At 38.6% G+C, this 27995-nt stretch overlaps 1 protein-coding gene across 2 annotated transcripts; it reads right to left on the minus strand.

Moving 5' to 3' along the window:
- Window positions 1–668: 668 nt before the first annotated feature.
- Window positions 669–27995, minus strand: TM9SF2 (transmembrane 9 superfamily member 2). 2 transcript variants are annotated; one of them, XM_061476293.1, is made up of 17 exons: window positions 27804–27995; window positions 23678–23745; window positions 22402–22495; window positions 21554–21681; window positions 17659–17788; window positions 15124–15248; window positions 14158–14269; window positions 12743–12822; window positions 12542–12650; window positions 12286–12418; window positions 11930–12049; window positions 9611–9668; window positions 8811–8970; window positions 7186–7337; window positions 6055–6166; window positions 5240–5411; window positions 669–1347 (listed from the first exon to the last, which is right to left on the minus strand). In XM_061476293.1, the coding sequence occupies exons 1-17, from the start codon at window positions 27936–27938 to the stop codon at window positions 1280–1282; spliced, it is 1956 nt and encodes a 651-aa protein (XP_061332277.1). In that variant the 5' UTR covers window positions 27939–27995; the 3' UTR covers window positions 669–1279. The 2 variants fall into 2 exon arrangements, with proteins under 2 accessions (XP_061332277.1, XP_061332278.1); XM_061476294.1 differs by lacking the exons at window positions 21554–21681; window positions 22402–22495; window positions 23678–23745; window positions 27804–27995 and adding an exon at window positions 19513–19650.

The raw sequence follows: 27995 nt of genomic DNA on the forward strand, positions 1-27995 counted from the left end.
AGGTTAAAGTCTTTTCTAAACGTAAACCTTGCAACGTTATGAATGGCAATTGGTACATGAAGTTTAATTGAAGCAAAGTTGTATCAGGCTTGTGAAAACATGCCAAAAGCCAAATTGTGTCACAAGTCTAAAATTACCAAACAAGGTATGAACAGAATACTCCATCTTCAGAAAAAGCAAATATAGGTTTAATGCTAGTCATCCAAAATTGACTTTAGTCTCTTAGTATAAGGCAAAAATAGTCATCTTCTTTTATTTTTTTTAACCTACATTAAGTACAATCAGCAATAGTTGCCATGTAGAATATGCATCATCGAGATCTGAAAGCAGGATCAGCAGAGAATGCTGACTCATGCACTGTAAGACCTTCTCAACATACTGACAGCTCCACAGCAATCTCTGAAAAAGTACCTGTGCGAAGGACTGTGTTAGCGCTGCGGAGTGGCTCTGTTACACATGGGTATAGTGCCACTCATGCGCCACAATCACATTGCTGTGTCAGAGCCATGTAGCACAAATAATATTTCCGGCACATCTAAGGGGGTGTCAATATACATTAAACCATAGAAAATGCCATAAAATACTCTAGGCAATCTTTAAGCAACTGTCTTCAATGTAGTTGTATTTGCATATTTTTATGAACTCGTAATATGTACTAAGCCACTGAAGACATTTTTACAATATTTATTAGATTATGAATTTAGAAATTCAAGGACTCAGAGGCACATAGTTTAAAAGGCCAAGAACAACGAAACTAATGAAGTCACAGAAATCAGAATATTTATGGACGTAACACCAATAAAAAATAAAAAAAAAAAAAAAAATCACATCCAAACTAAAAGCAACACTTCTTAAGAGTCATCCTTCAAAGTCAGCATAATAAAAAGTTCTCATTTCCCTCAAAGAAAAATAATTCATCCCACCTACCAAGCTAGAAAAACCTATTTACAAGTGAACTTTGATCAGAAGTATCATTAAGTTGTGTAATGCAGCCACTTCTACTCTGCCATTAGAATTTAACATTTCTTTTGAAGGACGGTTGTATTTACAAATGCATAAATATCGTAACTCTGATCCTCATTACGATCTGACTGAAAACAGGTTGTTAATTCACAATACAAACGTGTTAGTGGGAAAAGTAGGTGCATATTCAGTATCATTCTCAAAGAACAGGAAGCCAATACTTCTGATAAAGCTCAAGTTCATCAACCAGACCAGGTCTTTAAGTTACGTTAATGAAGATTAAATCTCTTCTGTGTAATTCTTGACATTGGTTTCTTCAGTCAACTTTCACCACGCTGTATATTTTGGTTACAAACCAGAAGCATGCAAAGAACCCGATTGTTCCTAAAAACAAACAAACAAACAAACAAACAGTTACATGCTAATACAACTGACACAGAACACCTCATACAAGAACTGTCATTTTCTGCAAAAAGTAGGGCAGGAAAAAAGCCCTGCAGATTATCTGATTTTTGCCTGATTACCTCTTCACAAATCACAGCTTTCTCCTATGCAAAAGCCAAGCATGCTCTTTAAAGAAAAAAAACCTGCCTTTATGTTAGATCTGATAAGAAGTACAACAAACACTGTGCTCACTCATTCACTAGGCAAGCTTGGGAGGAACCACGAATGATATCATGGTAATTTTTTTTCCCCCTTCACGCTTGCTAAACTAGTGATGTTTAACTGACTCATTTACTATGATACGTAGCTGTGGGCCCAGCTGTGAATCAAAGATTTGTCATGTAGCTCCCAGTATTTTGCCCGCTGAGTCTGATCAATGACCTGGAATGCAGCGCGGATGCAAGTGCCTGAAGCATGTGTTACACTGACATAGCAGCAGGGTACCGTCAAAACCCTTCCTGATACTAACTGCTTTTAACAGATGAGTAAGCAGCAGCAGCAGAGTTTTGATACAACAAATACGATTTTCTTCTTTTTAGCTTCTTTATCACCCTGACACAGAAGTCAGCTACCTTTAGGAGCAGTTTTTGCTAAATTGCTAATACGCTTTTTCATTTAAGAAACTGGAACAGAACTGCCTGTCCCTTTGCCCTGCCTCTTTTTCTGTAAAACCTTTTATCAAATCACTTCAGTGAATCTCAGAGAACTCAACATATCCACCTTTGAATGTGTATCAACCTAAACAGCTAAAATTATTCTTAAGTCTTTAGAAATAGGACAATTTTCTCTAACTAAAGGATAATTTGCACTTCAGCTTGTAGAAAGCAGATTAAAAATAAATCATTAAGCATATGATGTTTCAAAGTTCTAACCATGTGGCTAGCTTAACATGTATTAAGCTCTAATTTCAACGTAATTTCAATAGAGAGACTGAAGATTTCAAAACCTGAAAGTGTACAAACTCTGAAAGCATAGTTCAAGTTGCACAGTGTAACTCACATTTCACAGTTCCAATTACATACAAATGACTACCACAGAAAGCATCTGAAGCAGTCCAGGAGTAAACCACCTCTTTACTGCATGCTTGTGAACGTACCCTGGAAAGGACTCCCCAAATTTGCTGGCAGATGCTGCACACCCAACTGGTCAATTGAAAGTGGATGTGTGAGCAAAGGAAAATGGGGATACACTGGACATGTCCTAATGCCTCTAAACAATGACATGTGACACTAACTTAAAAGAATAAGGGCAAAAGATGGAAATTATATGGGCACCTGAGGTACAGAAAGGCAGCTAAGCAAGCCTCAGTATAGAAAATTTACTGTAAATCTCCTTTATAGTGAATGTGTGCACTCCAGAATTACTGCACATGTCCAGAGTAAAGAGACTGAACAAAGGAGACAGAGTAAACACCATTCTGGTTCTGGCCAAAACTGCTTACTCTTAAAGGCAGACATGCTGAGTATCAGCTGGAAAAGCTAGAGAAACTAAATTAATTGACGTTACACTTAGGTAAAGCCTAATTATTTCTGCATGCTGCTTTGTGAGTTTGCACCTATTTAAAATGGATCTGCATACAGCAGTACCCATTTGTTTCTAGATGAACCACCATGCATTCCTAAATTCTTTAGTGCAATAAGATAATCAGTAAACCCAGAACAGGGATAAAGGTTAAGAGAAAGGCAGGGTGAGAAATAAAAGGGACTGAGAAAGGGAGGCAGAATCTCTGATCTACTAATTCAGAATGACCTGGTTACCAGTACACAAAATATAAACAGAAGTAGAGATGATGTGTAAATTGCAAACTATTCACAAGCAATGCCAAAACACATTAGACTGACTCAAAAAGGATGAAAGATAAAACTAACCACTTTTGGAACACAGCTGGATCACTTTGCAAAGAGATTATATAATGTACCTAAATTCCCATTCCTCCTTTTAACAGGCAATGACCCAAGAAACTCCTTGCAGACTCTTACTTCTGCCCATCACCATCTGCATTCAGTTGTGGTGCACAAACAGCTTCAATGTTTCCTAAGCTGAAGCGGCAATGTTTTTGAAATGAATATTCGGTTGCACTTAAAATGAACCATAGAAAATGAACCATCATTCTCAAGTGTCAGTTCTCTTCCCATCAGGTTTCTTTTTTTCTCCTATGTTAAGTGGAAATGAAAATTCTACTTATCGTTACACTGAGATCAATATTAAAAGCTCCGATTACAAGCCACTTGTGTGGTAAGAGGCCTTAAAACGCAGCCTGTATAGCTGCACACGTAACTGCACACGTATCAAAGCCTTAGGAATCATTAAACTTCACCATAAACATGGAGCTTGAAATTATTTAAAGCACCAATCAGTTCAAAATAGTTTCAAAAATACTGCCCTGAACAATAAAGTCCACACAGACACATCACATCCTGCTGGATCAGAATTCAGACTTTTAAAGGTTTTTGAGGAGTTGGGGGTTGCTGCCATCTTGCATGAGAGTTTCAAAGGGGACTTCTTGTATTTTCACTGCCATTCTACCACCCCTAAATAAGGGATATGTGTTTCTGAAGATTCCTTCTTAGTACTGAAGATGACAACTTCATCTTGCTTATTTAAGAGGTAATTAAAATGTAGCACCCAAGACAGGTGCTTTTCCAAAAGCTCATAGTAAAGATGAAGAGATTCTGATAGGACTACATTAAAAAAATGATTATGAAATTCTATCTGCTTCCTGTGCCACTTCAATGCAACTGGGAAAGAAGGTAAAGAAATCTTGGAAGACAGCAAATGGCGGGGGGGAAGGAACATGTCAACATGTCCTCCTCTCTCCCTTCCTCCTATTCCACAAAAGCTGCATTTTTCCCTTAATTGACACAGTAATTTTACACTTGATTGTGTGTGATTTGAAGTGTCTTTTTCCAAAGACAACTGTCCTGGGTTCAGCAGTAGCAGTCATTCTTCTCCTTCTTAGTAGCTGGTGCAGCGTTGTGTTTTGACTTTCGGCCTGGGAACAGTGCTGATAACACCAATGGTTTTAGTTGCTGGTCAGGATGTTTACTTTGACCAAGGACTGAGTCTCATGTTCTGCCAGAGAGGAGGGGAAGCCAGGAGGAAGCAAAGACAGGACACCTGACCCAAACTAGCCAAAGAGGTATTCCATACCACAGCACGTCATGCCCAGTATACAAACTGGGGGCAGTTACCCGGAAGGGCTAGATCACTGCTCGGGTCAGGCTGGGTATCGGTCAGCGGCTGGTGAACAGTTGCATTCTCTTCCCTTGTTATTTCCCTTATCATTATTATTATTGGTGATAGTAGCAGCAGTGGTTTGTGTTATACCTTAGTTACTGGGCTGTCCTTATCTCAACCCGTGGGAGTTACATTCTTTTGATTCTCCTCCCCATCCCTCTGGGAGCTGAGGGAGGAAGGGGGGGGGGGGGGGGGGGGGGGGAAGTGAGCAAACAGGATGCATAGCTGAATCGCTGACTGGGCTTAAACCATGACAACAACTAATTAAAAAAGGTAAGTCTGTCACATGATTAATCTAGGAATGAAATCTGGAGAAGCATTTATCATGTTTAAAGGTGTCGTATTTGAAGACCTCATCATAGGCTACTCCCCAGATTAGCAGACTTTTCCCTCATCCCCACTTAATCTCCTTCACTAAAATTTGTGGTTACAGAGGTGCAAAATGATACGCAAAAATCAAATACATATGGAAAAAAATCAAAGACACGTGAATCTATAAACCTGTGTCAAGATAAGTTTTCCCACGAATATTGCCTGTGGTGAAAAGGTACTAATGGTAAAGTCAAAACTTAAAGCTCAGGTTGAGCATGCTTACCCGTGAAAAGGAAGAAGATCAAAACCATAATCATGGTATAACCGAAATATAAAATGGTGCTAGCTGTTCCTGTGATTTGCAGCTTAGAAAAAAAATAATGTATTGCATATATTAGGAAATAAACTGCAGTGAAGCCACTAGTGAGGAAAGAACGCCACTGCCAGTGATAGTCCTAGAAGGGGTGGAGAAAAAAAAATATATATGAGTAATATTCCATGTACCTCTAGCACTCTGACCCTATTCCTGACTGCAGAGCTACTTTTTCTACTATCACTTTATCTAAAAGTGAGGTTTTTTTAGTTTTTATCTACAGGAAAAAGAACTATATATAATAATTGCTTTAGCTATACCATTCACAATTAGAAATGAGACACCTGAAGATCAAAACCTAAAAACCCAAGTAAGCCAGACCTACTACTGCCAGCCACAGAGACCTTCTCCCCCCCCCCAGTGTTGATCATGAAGTTTAGCATCTTCAGAAAACAGGGATTTACAATCTAAAGATGTGATATCTGACTTAGCAGTATATAAAATCATAGAATGGTTTGGGTTAGAAGAATAAGTATCTTTTAGTTCCAACCCCCTGCCATGGGCAAGGACACCTCCCAGTAGACCAGGTTGCTTCAAAGCCCCATGCAGTTGTTCTCTTGTTTGTTACAAGTCCTGCCAAAACCAGTCTGCTTCACTTTCTAAGGACATGGTTTAAGTACATCTACTAATGGTGTTTATGTTATTATTTTCAATTACAAAAGCCTTAAAAATTTTGGAAGCATTCTTAAAACAATATCAAGTATGAATACTAAAGAATGTCTCACCTCTGCACATAGATGGAAGTAGCAGAGCAATATTGTAGCCTCAGAACATGTAATAACCAAAATAATGAATACCAGAAACAGAAAGCCAAACATGTAATACATCTGGTGAGACCTGTAAAAGGGAGTTGAAAAAAAAAAAATAAATAAAATGGACACTGTGCTAATATTATTCCTTCACATGCAGTAATATCACCTTCACCTTAAGTATCCCCTTCCTACTGAAACACTGCCAGTTGCGTGGCCATACGAATGACTGATTTATTTTCTAACTGAACAGGAGCCTCGGCAGCTCAGTCTGGAAACAGTGAGAAAGCAAAGCCCAAAGCAAGCCCCTGTGGGGATTCGGGGAAAGAACTGACTAGACATAATGAGAGTAATTACAGCTCCAGTGAAGTCAGTGTGACCTCTTCCACTGACTTCAGCAGAACTTGGATTTTACCTCACATTTCAATCAAAGGGGCAGAGCTGCAAAATAACATGAAATGTCAAATGCTGTAGCTGTCTGCGCTGGGTAAAGGCACCTATTCAAGGTTCAGAAACAGTTTAACAAGATCCAATAACTAAACTGTGCCAGAAGGAAGACAAATCCCTCACAGTAGATTAGTTTGTCAGTGTGCTGTGAGCTCGCATCAGAGTTCACGTATGCTGGACTAGTCTTTGGTGCTTTAGTTTTGAAAATAATTACTCTCTGGTGCCTTTATAAAGATTTCACAAAATCTGTTCTTGATTCTTTTCTCTCCCAAGAGTAGTGACACTTTTCTAGCCCAACAACAACTACAAAAACCCACTCAAGTCAATTTTAATATACTTACTACTTTCAGCTTCAGAGCCACTTCTACATGAAGTCAGAGGAGTAGCATGAGAAAACTTGCTATTTGAGTATCATAGGAGAGCTGTAAAGTGCTAAGCATAGCAGTGCCACTGCTCTACACACTCAACAAGCCATACAGGCACTGGGTATCATCCAAACCATGAAATACTAAAAAGACGTTAACATTTAAATTTTTATTGAACCAGTATTCTGGTAACCCTGAATCACCAAGAATCAAAGCATCCTGAATAAAAACTTACACAAAGGACTTACTGCCTTTTATGACAGAGAAAAATTCAAACAGATGGTGGCTAACTTACCAAATACTATTGAGAATGAAGAACAACTGTATAAAGATACATCCAAAAGGTAGAATCCCTCCCATGATAATGCCAGGTAACGGCTTTGTATAGAAGGATTGCTCAGGAATCTGACGAGGGATTTGGTTTGTGCGAACAGGGTGTTCAATAGCCTTTAAAATAAAGAAATTGTTACTGTAATTAACTGCTAAAATAAACTGCTAAATAAATAACATGTCAAACAGCAGCACTCTCATTTTGCTTTCTCTAGCTACCACTAGAGCTGCTTTTGCTACCAGCCTGGGTACAAACATCTGCTAGTCAAACAAGCTAGAAGGGAGCTCTTACTGAAAACAGGAACAGAGATTTTGGACTTCCCTTTTTATGATTACCTATCCATGATCTGTTACAGAGCCCAATTTCCCGCTTGTCAGCTGGGGGGTATTGGTGGTGCAGACTGTTCCTTTCCCCTTCTAAATATCCCTCTATCTTGTTTTTCAGGACATACTCCAAGAATCACATTAGGATAAACTTACAAACTGAGAAGATTCAACGTGGCAATTAAGTCCTAATTTAAGATGCATGCATAAATCAGCATGGTGGGAGAAAAAAATAAGGCAGGTAAATGCACACTTTTGATATCTTTTCACTTTCGTAAAGATTACATTAAGAGCATCAACAGACACTTGCAAGGTACCTGCTTTCTGATTGGATTTTAATGAATTTGTGACATCTGTCAAGTTGCCTTACAGGTTATCAAATCCTCCTTTCTTAAAGGAACTGCCTCTGTACAGTGCGGGGGGGGTGTGTGTGTGCGCGCTGAAATTTCAATACTGTTATCAGAAAACACCCTGAACTCAGGTTAAGAAAAATAGGATAACTACTAACTTGTCAGATACTTAAATATTCTCTGAAGGTATTCCAAGAGAGCTAGAGAGAGCTACAACTCTGGCTTCCTATATAGGAAAAAAAAAAAATATCTGAACTTATAAATCTTTATGTTCGTGGGGCAGAGACAACCACTTTTTAAGCAAAAAGAGAAACCAATCTCATTATTTAAGATGGTTTGGTCATCAGTGTCACAAAGAGCCTCATATATAAGTAAAATTATTAGTTTGGGAGTAAATCCCAATTAATGTCTGCCAAGCAGTGATAATCATTTGCAGAACACTTATGCAAAGAGATTTTACAAGAGCTCTAGCAATTTGACCAGAAAATATCCTCAGTGTAGAAGGTGGACAAGAATTAAAACCATGGGGGAAAACCAGAAATGCTTAAGTTGCTTTGTTATGCTTGGCTGAGTTAACTGATTTTTTAGTAATGAAAAGGACGCTGATGAAAATAAAAATGCCCAAATCATTTCTTTATCTGGAGCAGTCCCTCAATTAAATACAGTAACAACCCTAATCATTGCAGAGAAATATTGCCACCACCAACCGAGTATCAAAATCTTGGAACCCCCACATCAAATATTGAACGCAGCTCTAAAGCAACTGAACAGAACTGGACTGGACAATGCAATTAGCTTAGGTGCTACCTCAGTCATAGTCTATACAGTGAAAAAATATACATGCATTTTTTATATATACATATGTGTGTGTGTGTGTAGACATACACCTACAAATCAATTCCTCAAAATCACTTACGTTTTTCTTAAAACCAAAATAGGCACCAATAAATGTCAGCGGTACAGATATGCAAAACCAGAGTGCCAAAATGGCAACCAAAGTACCAAACGGAATAGCTGCTGAAGAGCCTTCTCCCCACAGAATGAGGTTCATGATGAAAAAATCTGCAAACACGATTCTGAAAAATACAGAACACACTTAAAGCACAGAAATATTCCTTAATATTTAACAAAACAATAGCACTGTATTAAGATTTTGGGGTAAATCTGTTACAATCAGATGAGACACAGAATATCAAAATCAAGAGGTCAAACAAGCAATTCTTTGTTAATCTAGTGGGACTGTACTCCAGCAGGAGCTGACGTTCCAACTAAGCAATTTCAAATATATGCTTGTCTTAACTACACTTCAGGGTAAGACTGCTTGCTGTGATTATGTAAGAAAGATTTATCACAATGCTTCTACAATATATGACACTATGTAAGACCAACTACAGTGTGGTCAGGGAAACAGCCGAGACAGTAAAAGAAAGCAATGAAAAAGTGCGCCTGTCCAAAACTTCCTACTATCATAATGCTCTTTCTTAATCAACCTTTTCAAGTGGTGAGAGTAAACAAATGCTGACTAAAAAAAAATATCCAAGGATGCTATGCCATTAACATATTCATCTTAGTCAAAAGTGACATGATATTCTTATAGCTTCTGGAATAAAGGGGTGATGAAACAGGATTTACTCATATAACTGAAACTTCAAAATTAGATTTGCATGTCAGAGAAGGAGTTTAATTTTTTTAATCATGACAATATTCTCAGCTTACCCAGGACAAAGGAATGATGTCAGCAGGACATTTGTTTTCCATTTCTCGCCTCCAAATGCTGTATTAAAACATTTGACAGTTATCAAAACATGCATTAAGCTCCTCACAACTATTAATTTTCCAGTCCATCTACCTGTTATAGTTAGCTTGCAAACGCTCAAATATCACGCTCAAGTTTAAAAGAGTAAAATAAATCTTCAGTAATAAAACTGAATTCCCTTCTCATATTGCTTAATCACAGAGCTTCAAAGCAAAGAACATTGGACCCAGGCTAGAAAAAGTATCCAACTAAATAAACTGGGTCTCTGACCACTTTATCTGCTAGAAGGTGGAAGCAGACTTGCAGTACTTTGAAGTCTTCAAAAAGAAAAGAACCCAACAGTTTAAAGCTGGAGTCATTAAGAAGTTTTAGCTTTCTAGCATTTGACTGCAGGTTTCACTAGGAATATGTAAGTATGAGAAAAGCAAGCTTAATAGTTTCCTTGAAATAATTCTTGTCTACAAATCTTACAAGTCAGAACTAACACACTTACAGGAAGCAGTGATGTTCTCTTGAGTCTTAACAGCATTAATAAGTAGTGATACCAAAAGACCAAAGATTGCTTTATTAAGAAAAGCTTTATGAATTTGCACTATGCTGATAAAAATTCTAGGCACATATTTTCAAATGGAAATATCCTGCTGGAATTCAATGAAGCTGACAATTTCATCTGAGCACTCCATAATGACATGCTTCTTTACTTCAAGAGTCAGAAGTGATTATGGTTAGAGTGATTTTAATTAAGTTTCTATTTCTTCATAAAATCTTGGCAGAACACAGCACCAGTTATTAAAATTAACCATTTTATTTCAACTCAGATTTCACTTTTTAAATGCAATGTTAAAAAACCCCCCACTTTTAAATCTAGATATCCATTTCAGCTGCATTTTGGTTTATGTCTCATACTATCTGCACACTATAAAGAGAAATATTTACGTTTACATGCTCTGTACAGTGTATGGACCACCTCATGTTATAATATCACTGTTCTGTCACTATCTTAATATTTAAACACAATATTCAAGTATCAACTAAATGATTCTTATTAGGTGTAATATGAAATGTAACTATTATTAGCTGCGTTTGCACCAAAGGTACAGGATTCAATTTACCACCAGTACACTTCAAAATATCCTTCAAAACACATACCGTACAGCATGATATAAAAAATAAGTCTGTCCTCAATTATGCTCTTAGCTCTAAAGTCTCCTTCCATTTAATCTTAATTGGCTTGAAGATTAGAAAAATGTATAGTTCACTATCGTATCACTACAACTGCAGAAAAACTTACAAAATACAAACCCTCTTTCCACAGTGGTTCTCCCCAAGTGAAAATTACAAAACAGTTAGAAGAACTCCAACATCTACTGCAAAGCTGAAGTTGAGAAATAAACTCCTTCTCTAGCACTGTATGTTCAGAAATAAACTAGTCCAAATGATCCAGCTTGCTCAGTCATAAAGAGCCTTTTCCCTTGATTAAGGGAATTAAAACAAGCTGTATGTGGAATGGCATGCTTCACCTTAAAACAAACTAGAGGGTACAGGGCAAACCATTTGAGCTTGGTAAGCAGGCTGTAGCTGGGATCAGTGAAGGAAAACAGTACCAACCAGCTACTGAGAGGTGCACAAACATCACTGGGTTGATTTCTGCAACTACAGAACACAGAATCAGTCACAAAATCAATCACAGAATGGTTTGGGCTGGAAAGGACCTTAAGATCATCTAGTTCTAACCCTCCCACCATGGGCAGGGACACCTCACACTAGACCACGCCTAATAATCCTTGTCCCTGCACCCCTGTCATAGCCTGATAAGAACCGTTCTCCCGAAGACCAAGGAACTAGCTGAAAAGAGATGACAAGTCTCAGGCATGCAAGAACAGAAGTTCATGACTGGGGAAGTGGGGAGAATTAAAAATGCTACCAAGCAACATTGATGGCTAAAACCAAATTCAAGTTAACACTGCTCCTGCCTCCAACTGTAGGAAACAGAAGTACAAAACTGTCTGATGTAATGAGCTTAGTAGTGGTAAAATCGAATTTGCTTCCCTATTCCATAAATATGTAGTAGCAAGAGCAATTCAGGGTCTGTAGGCATGATCACATCAAAATCAATGTAACCATGTCAGTGTTCTATATGTGTTTTCTGCTGTTAAGTACATTTCACCAGCTTGCCCTGAGGGAAACTACAAACTGTACTTCAAAATACAAATCAGTTCTGTGATGATAATTTACCTTAATGAACTTAAGCCTTGTCAGTTTAAATAACTTTTACTCACATTTGTAGAATCTGGCAGCAACATAACCGGCTGGAGTTCCAAGCAGTACCCACAAAACTACAGCACAGGTCATTAGAGCTCCCCGGTTAGCAGGTGACAAAAATCCCAGGCAAGCAAAAACTGTGAAGCAGAGATGCACAATTTTAGAAATAACTACACATTTGACTTAAAGCCAGCATACCAGCTATCTTAATCTCTGTGTATACTAAGCTGCCTGTCTACTATATCAGCTCACTCAGCCTTAAGACTCTAAGAAATTTCTAGACAAAAATATATACTGCTATTTTTACTAGTACTATTCAATTAGCAGTGAAACATCATGTACTCAACTAACTCCTCCCCATTTCATTACTTACACAGGGTAACAAAAGTCATTATTAAGATCTGTGTGCCAGAGCCTAGAAACACAGACAACAGCATTCCTTTTCTTGGAGGCCTGAAAATATCGCCATGAACCAGTTTCCAGCCAAATTCCTCTTGAGCATCTTCCTGTGAAGGACATAAACCTGCTTTAATACAGCCAATTGCCATTTAAATCGCCTGCTACAGAAATACATTAAGCTTGAAAAAATACATTCCAAATAAACTTCAAGAAGTACATTTTAGACTTACAGTGGAATCCATCTGATTGTATCTTGCAATGTCTTTATGCAGCGTCCTCAACATAATCATGGCTACCATTCCAGACAGAAAGAGGACAATCACCAACGAATTCATAATACTGAATTAAAAAAGAAAACCAAACAAATGATCATTCAAACTGCAGTGTAAACATTTCAGTACAGTACATTTGAAGAGAAACTTTCTTCTCACCTAAACCACTGAATGTGAGTGTGAGGCATGGATTCCAAAATATAATCCCATCTTGATGCCCACCTTATACTTTTTTCCTCCTGAAAAAATAAATACATACAGTCAGTATCCAGCTTGTAAATTTATAAGTTGACATTCATGCAAAGCAATCTGAAATCTCAAGACAAACTGAAATTTCATGTTGCATGCCTTAAAGAAATAGTTCAACATAAAAATCTAAGATTTGAACACAGAATCTAACCCAAAATATTTTCTGAATAGCACTGACCACTCATGTCTTCTCAAGATATAAAGGCCTATCAAATTTAATTATTTGAGCTTCCTGACTTCAGAAATTACATTAATTCATCTGGAATTCAAGTGACTTGCAGAATAATAAAAAAAAACATGTAACTCAACACTACAGACACTGAGAAACTTAAGCTCTGCTATACAGTCTCCAGGATAATATTCAGCTTTCTAGATAGTGCCCTGTCCAAATTATCCTTTGCTTTCATACAACCTGCTTTCAGTACCAAATACAGTTACATTCAGCTTAGACTGCAAGACAGATGGGGAGACAATATTGCAGAACTTACACAGACCATGACTTCATCAGAAACATTTCAAAAAGAGCATTTCTTTGTCTTACTTTGCAGAGTACACATGAAAAAAATGAATAAACAGTGCTGATCAATCTGAAGACTGCTATTAAACAAACCATAAACATCAGGATCAATTAATAAAAATGGCAAGGTAACTTTCTGACAGGATGCTATTTCAGTAATTTATAACAAGAGTGCTTTCCAGAAAGTAAAGCTAGTTTTGAAAGTACAAAAACCACAACAGGTTAGAAACTCTGGGAAACAGTTCGTCCAGCAAACTCCATTTAAAAACAAACAAACAAAACCAACCAAACAAAGAAACACCCACAACAAAAAACCCCAACCAAAACTAGAAAAACTCTCTTGCTTGTGACCAGAATAAGATACTTTCAAGTATCACTGCTGCATGCAGTTGGCCACTATACTGCTCCTCTGCTTTTAAAGAGGACAGAGGATTTCATGGGAGAAAGACACTGGACATAAGAAAGCTTTTGGAGCAGAACAGAAAATTATCAGCTTCAACCTACATACAGCAGCGATTTGTCAAGATACACAATTCCTTAGATTTAAGAACAATCTACCAGACAACCAAGGTAAACATGGGAAGTGGAGCTCTTTTAAAAGCACATACGCATTTCACATTCAGTGTGTGTGATACACAAAACTGTAAAGCGTGGGGTAAATCCCAAGCCATCTCTGATATACCACTTTAAATACAGTTTTAAACCCACAAATTTACTATTCTGAAATAATTTTAGATGTCACCTTTATAATTCAAAGTATTAAGGTATGATTTTAAGACATAACTACCACAGAAAGCTTAGTACTCACTTGAAAAGAAACTGAGTATGTATAAGCAATTTTGACTTCTCCGTTAGCCTTGTTACTTATATCCATAGGTACTCCTGAGCAATCAGGGTTGTCTGGATGAGTATGCTTGTAACTGTGGGAAGAAAAAACATAGAATGAAAGCCGATCACTGACAACACTCTAAAAAAATAATTAATTTATCTTACGAAAGCATCCATTTCATCCAAGATTCTTCCCTTACATATAACAATTGTTCTTAATGCCTCAAATTTCAGAGCTCATAAGGAACATATAATAAGCACAGGACTTTTTGATACCTGAACTTAAGTTGTCTCTTCTAAAAAAAAAAACTTTTTAGAGCACAGTCTCTAAAGCAGAGCACTAAAGTTTAGAAGTCTGAGTATTGCGAAAAACCTCCAAAACATTCAAAACGTTACAACAGAATTACTAACTAACTAGCTTCATCATAATGCTGGACCAACATTTAACAAGCGCAGTTATACCAAGAGTACAATAGGAGGAAAGACAAGATGCTAAGAAATAATAACAGAGACATCAGTTGTGCAAAAGCCACACAGATACCAGAAAAATTGCCGAGTTTATTTGTGAACTCATTCCATTCAAATCCTGACTGCTGAAGACATCAGATCTTGCACTTTGATTATTCCTGCATCAGGCACTGGCAGCCTGTTCCATCACAACACAAAATGCTTCCTAAGGAGGAAGTGAGGGCTGCTTCACTGAACACACACCACTTCCAGATTTTATCTTTTTTTTTTTTCCCCAAATAGGAAATAGCGAACAAAGATCTAATGAATTCAAACAAAATTATGTTACTGTTCTACATTGCACTACATCAATCAATAGGAAAGCTAATCTACGGGTCACGTATCTGAAAACATTTCTGACTAGCAACAGGTCCCTGGACCAAAGCAGGTATCTTGGAATGGGCCACTGTTTGATGACAAGTTACTTTTGAGTACTGACCTTTTTGGTTCAAGTTTAGCAGCAACTAGTCTTGCCCCCAGAGCTTCATTTTCCACAACATGGTAATATATTTTTATGTCAACGTGGTTGAAGATATAAAAAGTATCTTTTTCATGAAATTCTGACTGCAACGATAAAAGATGTTGTTAAACAATTGTCCTTGTCAGCTGGGATAGTGAATGTTTTTCTTAGTAGCTGGTGCAATGCTGTGTTTTGGCTTTAGTCTGAGAATAATGATGATAACACACCAATGTTTTAGTTGTTACCAAGTAATGCTTACTCTGATCAAAGACTTTTCAGTCTCTCATTCTCTGCCAGTGAGGAGGGGCACAAGAAGCTCGGAGGAAGCAGAGTCAGGACACCTGACCCAAACTAGCCAAAGGGGTATTCCATACCACAGCACATCATGCCCAGTATATAAACTGGGGGGAAGCTGGCTAGGAACCACCCCACTGCTCAGGGATGGGCTGGGCATCAGTCAGCAGGTGGTGAGCAATTGCAGTGTGCATCACTTGTCTCTCTTGGGTTTTATTTGTCTCTCTCATTCCCTATTATTATTAAATTATTATTATTATGATGATACTTATTAATATAGTATCATATATAGAGGAAAGTAGCCAATGGGTAACGGGTTCAAACTTAAACAGGAGAATTCAGGTTGGGTATAAGGAAGAAGGTCTTTACTGTGAGGGTAGTGAGGCACTGGAACAGGTTGCCCAAAGTGGTAAATAATCCATCCCTGGCAGTGCTCAAGGCCAGGTTTGTCAGGGCCTTGGCCAACATGGTCTAGGGTGAGGCCATGGCAGAGGGGTTGGAACTAGATGATCTTAAGGGCCTTTCCAACCCTAACTGTTCTGTGATTCTATGATATTATAATATGACATGTTATGTTATTATATATTATTATGTATACTTATTTCAATTATTAAACTGTTCTTACTTCAACTGGCAGGCTTTAACTTTTTCCGGTTCTACTCCCTATCCCACTGGGGCAGGGGGGTGAGAGTGGCAGCATGGCACTTAGTTGCCAGCTGGCGTTAAACCACAACATCAAAAAGATAAAGGCATCTAAAAGCCTTAGGCAGAAGCTTACGTAACAGAATTTTAGACTGCATACAGTTTTTCTGTCAAAAAGTTCTCCTACAAGATTAATTCAGGATTCTGGGAATACAAACACAGTAAAGTGTTTCCTTGCATTAAGAAGACAAATCAGGAAAGTTAATGCTAAGACCTGTCTACTACAATTTAAAAATAAAAAAATAGTAGAAAAAATAAATATAAAATGTATTTATAAAGATATTAAAATGTATCAGTAACTGAAGACGTCCTATTTAACTGAAGTAGCAAACTGAACAGGTAAGTATGTGACAACTTTCCTAACAGTAGTATTTTGTAAATATCAGCTATTTCAAAACAATGCATATTTTTTTCATAGATTCAACAGAACCTTCCAAGGCAAACAATGCAAATAATTGCTTCCTGTGACAGAATCACCATGACATTCAAAACCAAAGATGCACAGGTATGAGCTGCAAGCAGCAGCCAGGAATGCTGAATACAAATCTTGGGTGAAGGGAAACTTCAACTTGGAATTTAGTCAGTTAAAGAGGTTGTTAAATCACAAGCATTATGTCAATTAGTAATTCTTCAGAGTTCTACCCCCATCCATTTTACAAAGTATCCTAATGATAAGAACAGTGACAAACAAAGTGTTCTACAGTCCTTCAGTTAGGCCCTCAAATGTTATATTAAAAACAAATATTTAAACAAGACAAAAATAATGTTGCCAGATTACAGATCTGATCCCAAATACATGCATTCACACGGAGCCTCTGAAACCAATCCATTACAGAGGCAAGGAAACAAAATTAGAAACTGCAGAAACTGTTATCTTTGGTAAGATCTCTTAAATAAAACCACCTATTTTGATAAAACCAAAAGCTTATTTGAGGTTCTCAAGAGACCTCTCCATGGAAGAAGTCTGAAGACATCCACAAATTTTTATTGCATTCTTATCTCCATAATGCTTACAGTGCATTTATCTGGACCTCCACCAGTTAATCCAACAGATTGGTCTCTCACAGGAGAAGCTTTGTTCACTCAGAAATGTTACATTCTGCTTTCTTCCAGTAGCCCACACAGTCCCGGGGAAAGCAATCCTTCAAGAAGCATTAATTTACACGCAGAGGTACAAAAACATCTATAAAAACCTGCTCCATGAAAACACTTCTATCCCACAAAAATGTAAAGTCCAAGCTTTAACATGTTTAGACTTCTTAGGCAATGAAGGATGACATGTTGTTCTTATCCTTTTTTTACATGTACTAAACCTCTTCTTTCTATCTTTTAGAGCCCTTCTGTATTAGAAGAGGCTTACAAATTGTGGTACCTGCAGAGATATCAGAACACCTAGTTTTAGGCAACAAAGGTTCTTAAGATAGTGAGGACTCACCATAGAAATATGACATTGAAGAAGTAAGTCTTTACATTAGTGAAAAGGGGATATCAGAAAAAAAACTAATTGCATAAACATACATTAATAACACAGGCATCTTTAGGACGGCCATCTTCTGTAATGTAACAGCCAATGGGAAAACCAGGATTGCAGAACCTCTGGCCATCTTCAACATCGTAACACCAGGTCACAGGCATGTTGTCCACAATCCTGTAAATGGCACAGTGACATTTCACAACATTGCAAAATACAGAGTGCAGTGGAAACAAAACCACATTGATACTAACCTAACTTGGCTGCACTCTTTACTGGAAGATTAACTACAAGAATAATACCTCTTTCAGGTCTTAACCCATGGAACTGCACCGACTGCCAATCCAATTTCCAAATGAAATCTAAGCACGTAGCTATTCAACTGAAACTTCATCTTATTTTAGAAAAAAATAAATTAAAAATACTATTTCTTCAGAAGGTGGCTTGGAAGCAGGAGGCTTACTCTGTGTCCACCAAAACATTCTATTCACTGGACTGGTTTCTGAAGTCCTCTTATAAACACAGCCCAACACACAAAACTCTCCCACTCTGAAGTGGTAACAATTTAACATTTCATTATTTTGTCTTTTAAAACCATCCACTAAAACAGCTAAATTGAGCTGGATAATTTCAAGCTTCAGACAAAATACAAAGTAATAAAAATTTTGCCTACACACACATAGTATTAATTCTTCAGCTTCCTCTTGGCTCTTCTGTTGCATGATACATTTTTCACAGCACTCTGTAATCTTTTATTTTGAAGAGCAAGTTTTTGCTTATTTGTTTGGGTTTTTTTGCTATTTATTTGCTATATTTTCGTGCAACTGTGACCTCAGTTGTAGTTCCCTCAGAGTATGGAATATTGTAACTAGATTGTTCACACAAGCAAAAAATTGTAAGCCACCACACACTTGGGAAAGTAATCACGTTCAAACTTCCCTCCACTGTCTACCTGCTGCTTCTGAATTACTGCCTCACAGGATTTATATTCATGCACCTTGAATACTGTGTTCAGTTCTGGGCCCCTCACTACAAGAGAGGCATTGAGTTGCTGGAGTCAGTCCAGAGAAGGGCAACAAAGCTGCTGAAGGGCCTGGAACACAAGTCTAATGAGGAACGGCTATAGGAGCTGGGGCTGTTTAGTCTGGAGAAAAGGAGGCTCATGGGGGACCTCATCACCCTCTACAACTACCTGAAAGGAGGTTGTAGTGAGGTGGGTGTTGGCCTCTTCTCCCAAGTAACAAGTGATAGGACAAGAGGAAATGGCCTCAAGTTGCACCAGAAGATGTGAGAGAAACAGCCCTGCAACCAACAAGGTTAGTGCAGAAGGAGGGCAGGAAGTGCCCCAGGTGCTGGAGCAGAGGTTCCCCTGCACGCCTGTGGTGTCGACATAGGTGAGGCAGACTGTCCCCCTGCAGCCATAATATACGTTAGAGATACCTCTTGCTTTTGTTAGTATTTTAATTTCATAATCAAAACCAGGTGAAGCATTAACCTATTACAAATGATTTTGGATGGGGTAAAGGCTTTCCCTTGCATCTTCTGCAGCAAAGAATATGGAGCTGACTTCAGGCAGCAATGCTCGAACAAATTGATAGTTTAAGAAGCAAATCATGTTTCACAGTTAATCTTCAAATTTAAAATGACTTGAAGAGATTATACATATGGGGTAAATGGGCTATACAACAGTGTTCTTACATGTCTCTCAAGAACATCTGGTGACGAACATTGTCAGCCAAGATATCAGTATAGCTGCTGAGTCCAATTCAGTATGTCAATTCCTAATCTTATTAAGTGGCTTTTAAAACCTTAAAAGTACTTTGCACCATCTGTGTTCCCCAGGAATTTTATGATAAATTGAGCTGGATAATAAACCTCTATTAAATCCTGACTTACACTACCTTGGCTGATCCCTGTACAAATACACCCCTGTACCATACTCCTCCAGCATGCATCATTCATCACAAAATCCAGCCGCTTCCACTCTGTGAAGCCTTGGCTGAGAAGGACTATTTATTACCAAACAGATACAAACAGGGATTCTTCATGTCACTGGTTCTACAGTTTTAGGGCAGTGGGCCTAGCAAAAAAAAAAAAACAACCAAACAGTAGAAAAGCTATTAAAAGAACTAAGAATATAAAAAGTACTCTACATTTAAAAGGTAGTTTTCACCCTGAAAAACAGAACTAAATCTTACTAAAATCTCATCAGTCCTATCAAGCTACCTGTACAGGCTAAAAAATAAGTATATTTGTAAAACAATTTAATCTAAGGGGAAAAACAGTCTAAAGTACTTTTTTGTGTGATTAGTTTTACACAGATCTGTTTTAGTTTCTGTCAGATTAAGTGTCTGTATTTCAGAGAGGGACAGGATCACAGCCTTAGGGAACTAATTTTCATTTATACACCAAAACACACGCTAACTTTTAAAGCTGAAGCTTTACACCAAACCAACATGCACCATGTAAATTCAAAGTGGTGTAAATCTCATAAATATATGCAGTATTTAATAGGAATATAACCCAATCCAGCATTTTGTTTGAAGCTGTACTTATTCCAGCATTAGGCATATGCACTTCAAATCCCTGCAAAAGTAGCTGTACCTTTCAGGATTTCTTTACTGCTTCCTTGTTCACCTACATGAACATATGGCTACTGCCTGTGAACCCTTCTGACCTCATCTATCAACTTCCAACTACACTAATGTTCAAGATGTTCCTGGAATATTTACATCAGTCAGCCATAGCTTATCCCTGAAAAGGGATATTCTGATCAGCTCAAAAGAGCAGTAGAAAACACACTCATTGCCTTTCCAGCATGGGTGGCTGTTTCAAAAATGAAGAAATGTAATGTGGCATTACAGAAAAGCATTTGATAATATTGGCAACATTCAACACTTCACCTGCATTTTTACTAATATATCCAGAAAGTCTGAATATAACTAGATGAAGACCAAAATGTTTCTTTCTGTGAAGTGGGGAACACATATTTGGAACCATATGTGCCACATTAGTTAATTTTGCTCATGTATTACTTGCAAAGACATGCTACAGGAATTCTGACAACTGCATGCCCAAGTCACTCCTTCTACCCTTGCACCCAAAGGCTGATGTTAGCACAATGTACCAACAAGCACTATATAAACACTGAGAGCAAGGCTGGGTATTTCCAGTATCAAGATGGAGCCTGCTGACAGACATTTCCCAGCTCTTGGATGTGGGTGAGAGCAGGGCTACATCCTAACTGAACATCAGCACAGAATTCAGCCTAGGCATTCAGCCTTGCCCCACTCTTATTGCCCAATGGAAGAGGACCTCAATGGCCAAGCAGAAACAGAGCCCCAGTGTGCTTCAAGATGACTCAGACAGTTACAGAGGGACTCAGAGAACAGAAAAGGACCAAGTGTTTATGAGTTTTTCTAAATTATTTCATTTTCACTGGCCACCTTTCACTTCCATATCCTATAAGAGAAACAAACTGCATAAAACACTTTCAGAACCATAGATCCTATCTCCTGGCCACACATCTGAAGGGGAGTGCAAAGGCTCTCAAGAAAAACAAAAACAACACAGACAACAGAATGAAGGTCCCTTAAGCCTTTTCTCAAGATAGGGCAGGATTAACTCCTACATTTACAGATGCAAAGAAATAGCAGTGTTTTACAGTAAACACAGAGGCAGCACAAAAAACACACAAAGCTCTGCATCTGGAAACAGACTTGTCTCCATTATACCTGGTGCTTATCCTTCAGGGAAGGAAATTTTTCATGACAACAACAATGTAACATCTTTTGCAGAACAGAAGGGAACAGAAGGGGTATTTGCAGAAGTGCCAATACCTACTGCTCAATCTGTATTGTTGCAATAACAAAACGATAAACTAAATTAAATTATCACCAACATAATAGACTAACTCACCTGTGAATTCTGATTCCAACTTACCAGTGATGTTGATAATTCAGCAGCATACTTTTTTTCAAAAAGTCTAATTTCTGTTTATCTTCTGGCTTTGTGGTATCATACGTTTTTGTACAAACAGATTTACATGTCTCCTTCTTGTTGAACGTGAACTAAGAAGAATGAAAGACACATAAGCAAAAAGGTTGTCACGACCTTTCTGTCATTTCAGTATTTAACAAGTTTCCCCTACGCATTTATAATTGCCTGTATTATTATAATAAAAGCACCTAACAAATTACCAAGGCTATGTATATTAACCCCACCAGAGGATGCTTTTATATTGGTGTGTGCTATAAAACCCTCCTGTGTTCAGTGTAGGAGCTCTACACTAAGAGCTCCTTGTTACTGATTAAAACCTGTTTTCTGCAATGATTTACCAGACAAATCATTTGACCTCACAGCAGCAATGCTGTCCCAGGCAGATTCAACTGATAACTTTCTCTCCTACTACATGTAATAGAGAAGGGCAGGAGCTCTAATCATCAGAAAAGCCAGCTAACACCACTTCTAATACTTCAAACTTACAGCTGTTGGTATTCTTAGATCTGGTTCCAAGAAATAAGAGTACTCAATTCACCCTAACAAGGGGACAACTGAGGAGCAAGAATCAGGTTTTGACAGGTTCCAAAGAGAAGACAACCTCCACAGCACTTCACGGTGCAAACTGCATAGTTACATTATGTTAAATTGACAGATTTCTCTTATGTAGAACATCAGATTCTGCAGCTCTTTGAGATAAAGCCCTTGTGAAGAGGATCTTTAAGATTTTGATCTCCTTTGGCTACATTTGAACATATATATTACCAAACACCCCTTGTCAGAGAACGAACCCTGTAAGGAGATGGTTCTATCCTCTCTCCAAACAATACTTGGCCAAGGTTTTCAGATGGACGCTTCTTTCCTTCTGCTTGACAAAAATCAAACCTGTCATTAAAGATACAAAAGTTACCAAATTATTCTTAGCTGAAAATATTAGACCTCAAATAGTGCTTTCAAATCAACACCTCATCACAAGTGAAGGAACTATACAGCTTTACTTCCAAAAAAGTTTTTTCTTTGAGCCTACAAGGCAAAGTGTGAAAAATCACAGTCCCATTTTGAAAACAATAACCAACCAACCAACAACAAAAGAAGAAACAAAACCAACTACCAAATCTCTTAGTCAGCTATTTTGGAACTCAGTTTATATTAAGTGTCCTTAAGTAATTAGAAGTTTCCTATTTTAATGGGGATTTTAGCCATGAATTAACCTTCACATAGAGTTTCATTGCAGATCCGAGAAAAAAGCATACAAGCCAGATTCTTGGGCAGGGGATAAAGGAGGGAGGGTAATAATAAAAAACAAAATATGCACATACACACACACACACACATACACACACATACAGCTCCTTTACAACAAGTGCTATTAAATAAAGAGGATATTGCAGTTTTATTCCCCAACACATTTAATAGCACATCCTCCAAGTTTTCCAGTCTAATTTCAAGTGTATTACAGTTGCGTTCAATAAAGTGTAGACATAACTAGTGCTTAACCTCTTCAACAGTAACAATAAAAACATTCTTTGAAGCAACAACTTTCCATAGTTGCACCTGACACTGACACATTTTGTACACTCCTATGATGTGTACCAGGGAAAAAAAATTAACACCTCATTAAGATAACTGATCAGGAATTCACATCTCATTACCACTTCCACTCATCTGGCTACAGGCTACTGAAGACTGCAGTAATACTTTGGTCTATAAAATGACAACTAATGCAGAAGAGTAAATATTATATATATATGTGTATATATACATATACACACATTTTAACCTTAAGTTATTCCAAAGCAATGATCAGACCTACATGAGGGCCTATGAATCCATGCACTACGTCTAATGTATGAACAAAGACAACTAAGGAGAAGGAAGCAGTGTATGTCTGCATCCATCTGCTCAGTTGAAAATTATGTATTTGTAAACTTATATTAGCAAAATAAATAGACATTCCTCAATGGTAAACTTCTGTAGCGAAAGTAGATAATATTTAAAAGATAAATTGAATTCGTATTTTTGGAAGAAGTAACAACTAAAATGACACACACACTTTAATATACTTACGCTGTATATTCATAGGGAAGGACAGACTCTACAGAGTCAAGCCTGTTCACAAACAGTTCGATTCCAGACTGAAAGAATAGAGATAATCAGCAATTACATGAAAGCACTTCTTCAATTCTGACAGATATATATATAATTTGTTTGAATAAGGTAAAGAAAAGCTAAAAACGTAAGATTTGTGCAATTATATGTCTTCAAATGCAGAATTACGTGCAATGAGCTTTACCGGCAAATAGCATAAGTAAAACACTATTTAACCATCACAGAAACAGTGACAATACGAAAAAAAAAGCGCCAAGTCCCAAAAACCAACAAAATAAACCAAATAAGCAAAAAACACTTTCAGGCTAACATAATATTCAAACTATGAGATAGCAAGAAATCATGCACAATAATAATAGTTACCACAGTTGCCAGTGGTTTAATGTACCAAGTTAGAGCTATATTAGTCATCACTGCAACTTATCTGTAATAAAAGTCTTAAAAGAACATGAATAAAAGTACAGATGAAATCAGTACGTATCCCTGTAATTAAACTGCTCAACAATTTTACCTGTGTAACAACTGAAAATTCAACTATGAGAATATAAACAATGTATTCAGACTGATACATTATTTTTAGTTTGAACAGCAGCTCTTGCCAAAGAGAAGGCAAGGATATTCACATTTACCTTCTTGTAAAAACTCCCAAGTTCAGTCTGCTGTGGTTTCACATTAGTTTGGTCTGTACATGTTAATTACAGATGGGGTGGCCTGCTGCTACAGAAAGGAAGAGGTCTCTCACTCTTCCCTCTTAGTCTCAAAATCCCTTCCCTTATTCTAGTCCCACAGTCCCAATCCATTTCAACTGTCTGCCTTACACTGTTTTTGGCAGTTATCTGCTTGCATAGTAAACCAATTCAATTGGCTGAAATAGCAGAAGAGTTACCCCTCAAAAAATTTAAAGAGCAGTCTTAGCAACTCAGCAAGTTGAACTGTCTTACTGGGCAATCAGGCAAGAGCTGGAGACAGCCAAAGGAAGGCTAGCGTTTTCAGGAACAAGACCTCTCTCAAGAGCAAGCCATCTCTTTTCTCACCAACAGCAGAGCTTTGCCTCCCCATGCAAACTGACTCAAGTTTAACCAAACAAAGAAATTCTGGAGGGAAAAAAAGAAAATAAAATGAATTGTTCATATGCATGTGTAGCTCAGGTACCTCAGTATCGTATTTTATTGATACACTATAGTTGTCCATGGGCAAGTTAGGCATAGTTCCGTAAGAGGCGGGAGCTGTGAGCTGCAAGGCTGACTCACCAAGTGAGGACACACCTTACTGTTCCTCTTTCCTCTGCCCTAAGCCATGCAGACCTGCTGCTTACCTCTGGGTAGTGTACGCTTGCCATAATTCTTAAAGCCACTTCAATTCACCGGCACAGCAAAAAACTAGCCTGGCAAAAAGTTGGGTAGTTTCTTCTCATGTCAATAAGCTTTGAAAAGGATTAACAGGTAACACAGCTGGGACAATACAGAGGACAGGGCCACACTGCCCGGAGAAAGACAGGCGTGAAATCTCTTGCTTCCAGCAGCAATGGGTTAGACTGCCTCAGCTGGTCACAGAACCACAGCCTATTAGATTACCTATTTTTCATTGGAGGAGATTTACCTGAATGCCCCAATTTTCTGTAAGTATATGTGTTACTGCAGATCAGCATCTCTGATAAACAATTTCCATTCAACAGCAAGTCTTCTTGGAGCCATCAGTATTGTTTTAGGCTGAGTAAGGACTCTTAATGTTTGGCCAAGAGTTACCATGTCTGCACAGATCGCATTTAAATTTCTGATGATATTTCAACCAGAAATGGGAAAACCAGCCAAACTGAGTTTGCTCACTTGGAGGAAGGGGAAAATTTATGAGTCTCATCATTCTTGTGCTGCTAGCTATGTGCCCCACCACCAACATTCCACCCCATCTCGCCAACATAAGACAGGAGATCCACAGAGATTGTAACACACAAATATTTAGAGACAAATATTTGTAACACACAGAATTCAGAGATCTGCTCTGTGCATCTAAATCCGCAGTGCAGACGAGAATTCGATATTATTACCAACATCATAATCAACAGTGACAGTTGTAAGACCTCCTTAAGAACATGTAAAAAATTAAGGTTCTTCGGGGAAGCTTAGTTTTACCCACTGAGGTAAATATTATGATAGATAAAGAAATGATCTGATCACATATTGGTCCTCCTCACCAGGGACCAGACTACATTCAATTACAGGTTATGTGGAGGGAATTAGATCTGGAGAGTGATTTAGACTTCTCTATATGCTTCACTTAGTATGTAAAGTGGCTGGCATGAGGTAGAGTAATAGAAGAGGAGGTTAATTTCAGCAATTTTTTGCAATAATACACTTGTTAATGTTATCCTAAAATGTTCAGCTGGCCACTGGTAGAAGATTTCCATTACCTAAGTACCTCATTTCACATTTAAAACATTATAAATCCCCATGGATGAGGAGACAAATATATTGTACACATTATAGGAGGAAAGATCACCCCATAAATGTCTCTTTATCAGCCCACAAACGTGGCTGGTTACAAAAGAGAGCAGGCAACCTAGTTTACTTGACTTACAAAAAACAAAACATCAAAAAACTTTCTTCCACAACCCTAGTTTAAAACCAGGAATAATTCAAACACAACTATGTTTTTCAGGGATGTTGTGAAAATTACAGACTGCAGATTGAAAGTCCTATCCTGTATTTGAAGGAAAAAAAACCTCCTTTATGAGGGTAGTGAGGTAGAACTGAGCTGATCTAGTAACAACAGTTGTGTTTTAATCATGAGGCTGGACTATGTGATCTCCTGAGGTCATTTCAGTTTCTACGACCTTATAAAAGAACATCCACAGAATGTTTTACTACTACAACAGAAGCAGCACAGAAACAAGAGTGAAAAAATCCACAGTGATGTGTTAGGTGCAAGATTTGGCCAATTTGAACAGAACAATACACTTGAAAGGAAACTGCATTTATAGCAACTGCATTTTCACTACTCATTTGGCTTATTACTTGCTTTACTGATTCATGACAGGAAATTAATAAACTCAGTGCAATGTATTTATGAAAAACATATGGTTTAAACAGACTCTTCTGAAGAAGAATCATGGACCAGTTCCATGTAGTACAGAAGAAGAGAGTTCAGAGAGTGTGAGATAGCCATTTCCAACAGCAGTAAGATAATGGATCATAAGCGTAATTGGTCTTGAACTTCCTCATTCAAGTCTTAAAGCATGGTCTGGTGTAACTGCCATTACAGCAGCAGCAAACTTCTAAGGCTCACCCAAAGGGGCAAAGACTATTTTAAGCATGTACCCTCAGCATGCTAACATAGAATTACAGCATGGTTTGAGCTGGAAGGGACCTTTAAGTTCATAAAGTTCCAACCCCCATGCCACAGGCAGAGACACCTTCCACTAGACCAGGCTGTTCAAAGCCCCATCCAACCTGGCTTTGAACACCGCCAGGGATGGGGCAGCCACAGCTTCTCTGGGGAACATCCTTACAAATAAGCAATCTGGTTATGCAAACTTCGCTTGTCACTTATCTAGGCATGAAAATAAGTTTCAGTTTCACTCGAGACTCTGGGCCCCAGAAATCCCTACACTTCAAGGTTCTAAGAACCAGGACACCACAGCAACGGAAGAGTCACTACCTGCTTGCCTCGATTTGTATCTGCTTGCAGCCCTCGGCTGCTCGCTCCTGCCAAGAGCCACAGACACCCCCAACACAACCTGTCCCTGCGATTATTACTCCTTCACGTTTCCAACAAGTATTTAAAAGGGCACGAGAGATAAGCGGCCAGGGCTTCCTATTTCCCCAACGTGACCAATACTCACGAGATAAGCTGACAGCTTGCGAGGGGCCGCGGGCTCTCTACCTTTCCCGACGACAGTGGGGACACGCTCCGAGTCCCTGCAGCCACAGAGCCCCTGGGCCGCGGGGGACGCTACAGCCAGACAGCTAGAAACCCTCCAGGGAAACAAACACCCGCAGGCCCAAACACGAGCCCCGCTCACCGCAAAGCCGGACGGCACCGCAGCCCGGGCACCTCCCCTCCCCTCAGCGGTGCGGGCCCTCCTCACCTTGCACTCCGGCTTCTCCTTGCCAGCCTCGCAGAAGTTGACGGGCGCCAGGCCCGGCAGGTAGAAGGCGACAGTGACGGGGGGCGCGGCCGCCGCCAGCGCCGCGGCGATGCAGAGGAGTCTCCGCAGAGCCATGTCGGGGCGGCGGAACGGCGGCGGCGGCCTGCGGGAGGGAGGGAGGGAAGGAGGGAG

The sequence above is a fragment of the Pezoporus flaviventris genome, unplaced genomic scaffold (assembly GCF_033815535.1).
Source record: "Pezoporus flaviventris isolate CSIRO_AGI_PZ_B2104156 unplaced genomic scaffold, CSIRO_AGI_Pfla_v1 ptg000095l, whole genome shotgun sequence".
Taxonomy (NCBI): domain Eukaryota; kingdom Metazoa; phylum Chordata; class Aves; order Psittaciformes; family Psittacidae; genus Pezoporus; species Pezoporus flaviventris.